The 3,574-nt window shown below is 70.3% G+C and overlaps 1 protein-coding gene across 1 annotated transcript in view; it reads right to left on the minus strand.

Annotated features, from left to right (window-relative positions):
- HELZ2 (helicase with zinc finger 2) overlaps window positions 1–3,574 on the minus strand; it is a 14,039-nt gene that overhangs the window by 6,869 nt on the left and 3,596 nt on the right. Inside the window, exons 6-10 of the mRNA XM_025039875.1 lie at window positions 3,332–3,565; window positions 2,607–3,248; window positions 1,265–2,042; window positions 952–1,027; window positions 1–883 (exon numbers count right to left, since the gene is read on the minus strand). Coding sequence (XP_024895643.1) covers window positions 1–883; window positions 952–1,027; window positions 1,265–2,042; window positions 2,607–3,248; window positions 3,332–3,565 — 2,613 coding nt within the window. The remainder of the gene's footprint in view (window positions 884–951; window positions 1,028–1,264; window positions 2,043–2,606; window positions 3,249–3,331; window positions 3,566–3,574) is intronic.

Raw genomic sequence — 3,574 nt, forward strand, 5'->3', positions numbered from 1 at the left:
GTCGCCCGCTCGAAGGTCTCCTGCACGAAGGCGCAGCGGTGGTACAGCCCGGGCTCTGCACGCAGCAGCTGCCGCAGCGCAGCCCGCGGCAGGTCCACGTAGTGCCGGGCCTGGTGCGGGGACGTGGGCCTGGCGACAGTGTCCAGCAGCCCGTCCTCCCGCACGGTCACCATCACGTTCTGGCTCTCGTCCAGGAGCTCTTGCAGGATGGCGTCGTCGGCGTTCAGCTCCCCGTCCGACGGCCAGAAGTCAGACTCGGAGTCCTCGAGGTCATCAGCGTCCTCGCCCTCCGTGGCCACCGAGTGCCCGAGGGTCACGTCCTGCCTCGCCGCGTCCCCCGCCGATGGCAGGTCCCCGACGGCTGGGCGCTCCTCGGCCTCTGCCATCTGTGTGCCGGTGTCCTCAGCCGCCAAGGTCCTGGGCAGGACTGCGCTCCCCTTGGTCCAGGCCACGGCGCCCGGCTCCAGCTTCGCCGCGTCCGGGTGCTCTGTGGCTGGGGCTTCCGCTGCCCCCTCTTCTGGGACAGTGTCCCCAGCCACTGCTGCCGAAGACCCCTCCACTGCCAGGGCCGTGGGCTGCTGGCATCGGGCCCAGCGCTGCCTCTGGAACACGCCCTGCTCTATCTGCTCCAGGGAGAGGCTCTTGGGGCAGACGCTGTGCCGATCCACACACTCCCGGATGAAGCTCTTCCAGAGCTTGCTGCAGGCCCCGAAGGAGCAGAGGGCCACGGCGTCGCCCACGGCCACCACCTGGGACTGGGCGCGGGTCATGACGGTGTTGAGCACGCGGGCGTCTGTGAAGAACTGTACGGCGGGTGGGCCCGGGCTCCGCAGGCTCTCGTGGCTGTGTACCGTGCTCAGCAGCACCACCCGGAACTCCCGCCCTGCGAGGGGTCAGCGTCAGGCCGGGCGGGCGGGCGGCCCCGCTCTGCCCCCACTCCCGATCACCCACCTGGCAGGATCTCAAAGCTGCCCACAGACACCTGGCCCAGGTTCCTCTTCCTCAGCTCCTGCCTCAGCACGCCCACCTGGAAACACAGGGCCAGACAGCCCGCCTGGTGGGCTCTCTGTGCACGGGGGGCGCCCCCGGCAGTGACGCCCTCCACCTCGAGTCAAGCTCATGGTTCACGCCTCCGCCCTGGGCGACGACTCCCTCGGCCACTCTGACAGAGGAGGCCCGGCTGAGGGCACACTGTCCCCCAGTCCACAAGGGAGGCCCCGCCTGGAGGATACCGTGGAGCAGCCGTGCTGGCAGCTGGGCTCACCTGGGCCCCGTGGGACACGACGCAGATGTGCCTCTGCTCCTGGCTGCCCCAGCAGCGAGGCCAGGTGTCATAGATCTCCTGCACCTGCTCGACGACCTGCATGACCTCGGCCGTGTTGAGCCACGACGTCATCGACATGTCACGCTCGGGGCTGCCCGCCACGTGGCAGAACATGAGCGGGTAGCGCTGGGGGTGGCGCGGGACCTTGCCGCTGGCGTGGATGGGGTTGCCCTTGGCCACGTAGAAGTGACGGGAGACGAAGGAGATGATGGCCTCGGTGGAGCGGTAGTTCTCGTGGAAGATGACACGGCTGTGCCGGGCCACCTCGTCCTCCTGCTGCTGGTAGTGTCGGAAGAGGCGGTGCAGCAGCGTGTGCTCGGCCGCCTGGGCCACGCTGAAGAGCCTGGGCGTCACCTGCATGTGGTCGCCCGCCAGGACCACGCGGGTGCCGGGCTGGGCGTAGCGCAGCGGCGTCAGCGCCTCGCACTCCAGCATCTGGGCGGCCTCGTCGATGAGTATGTGTGAGAAGAAGCCGGCGGGCACCTTGAGCTCGCGGGCCTGCGAGGTGGTGGCCACCACGATGCGGTGCCCCTCCAGCTCGGCGCGTGTGGGCGGCCGGAAGGCCCGGCGGTCCTCGCTCAGGCAGCAGTACTGCAGCGTGGCCGCATCGGTCTGGCTGGGCGGGCGGTCCGCGTACATCACCCGGAGCGGGGCGGCCTCGGGGTGGCCGCTGCTCACGTAGCTGTGGAAGTGCTCCTGGATGTAGATGTCGGCTGCGCTGTGGGGACAAGTGCACGCGGGGCCTCGGCAGCTGTCTGCGGAAGCGCCCGCCGTGCACCCCGCCTGGCCTCGGGCCGGGAACCCAAGGGGGCAGTTGGACCCGTGCCCAGCCCCACGAGCTGAAATCTGCTTTTCTCTTAAAAGCCACATCCGAGCTTCGCCCCAGGAAGTGCGGGCCACAGGAAGGGCCAAGCCACAGCCCACCCACGACCCTCCTCTTCCAGGGTCTCTGGGGCTGCTGCCACAGCCCCTCACCAAACAGCAGACCCCAACCCCCAGGGCACCCTGCACTGGGCCTGAAGTCTGCACGGCCCCGTCCCCGTCAGCCCAGGACTGAGCGTCCTGCAGATCTTGGTGACCGGCCTGCCGTGGGGACGCACTGCTGGCCAGTGTGCCCAGGGCGGCCAGAGGCCGTGAGCCCAGCGCCCACTCCGCCAGTGGCAGCCCCGGCATGTCTGTTCTAGAACTAGCCTCCCAGGCCCCCAGGGAGCCTGGGGACCAGCCAGACGCCCGGCCCCGGGCCCCCTTCCCTTGGAGTGCAGCAGCCGGGGCGGGGGCTCACCTGTTGGTGTGTGTGCAGATGAGCACCCTGGTGTGAGGCTGCCGGATGACCTCCAGGGAGGCCATGGCCAGAGTGTAGGTCTTGCCCGTACCGAAGGGGCCGTAGATGAGCAGCGGGGCGACAGGCTGCGGGCCCCCGGGGCTGCTGCCCGCAATGAACTCCACGGCCAGCTTCTGCTTGCGGTTGCCGTGCAGTGCTGGCCGGCTGGGCCGAGGGCGGGGCACGGTGCAAGCGGACAGGTCGGGCACCACCAGCCGCTCCTCGGGCAGGGCGTCCACGGCCTCGTGCCAGAGGCGGAAGGTCAGCGGGTCGATCTGGAACTGCACCTCCAACACGGGGCTGGTGTCCGGCTGCAGCTGCAGGGCCGTGCAGCAGTGGCCGGGGAGCAGCAGCCACAGCGCCTGCTCCGAGCGGGCCCGGGTCTCCAGACGCGCCTCGAACACCGTGTGGTCAGGCGCGGGCACGGGCGCCACGAGGGCCGTGCTGACCGCTCGGCCCAGCAGAAAGCCCTGGTCCGTGTCTGGTGTCAAGGAGTAGGGGACGGGGACCTCGGCATACAGGGCCCCTGGCGGGGGAAACAGTATGCCCAGGGCTGGCGTCTGCAGTGCTGTCTTCAGGGACACAGGGCCCCGCAGGTTCAGCCTGGTGGGGAAGACGCAGCTTGCTGAGCGGGCGGAGCCCTGCGGCCCGCGCCCCGGCCCTGCCCACTCGCCCGGGCCGCTCACCTGGCCACCAGCTGCTGCTGTGCAGCCTCCTCCTCGTAGAGAAACTGGTGCATCCTCTGCCGGTAGTTGGCGCAGGAGAGGGGACCGGGGTCCGGGCCGCCGCGGCGGAACCCCAGGGCCAGCGCCGGCACCTTGTACTTGGCCATCAGGGCCTCCTGCTCCGCCGTGCGCTCCACGTCAGGCACCACACGGCGGTTGCCGGTGTGCCAGCGCTCCAGCGCCTCGAGGTGGCCGGGCGTCCCC

The sequence above is a fragment of the Pteropus alecto genome, unplaced genomic scaffold (assembly GCF_000325575.1).
Source record: "Pteropus alecto unplaced genomic scaffold, ASM32557v1 scaffold45, whole genome shotgun sequence".
In the NCBI taxonomy this organism is placed as follows: Eukaryota; Metazoa; Chordata; class Mammalia; order Chiroptera; family Pteropodidae; genus Pteropus; species Pteropus alecto.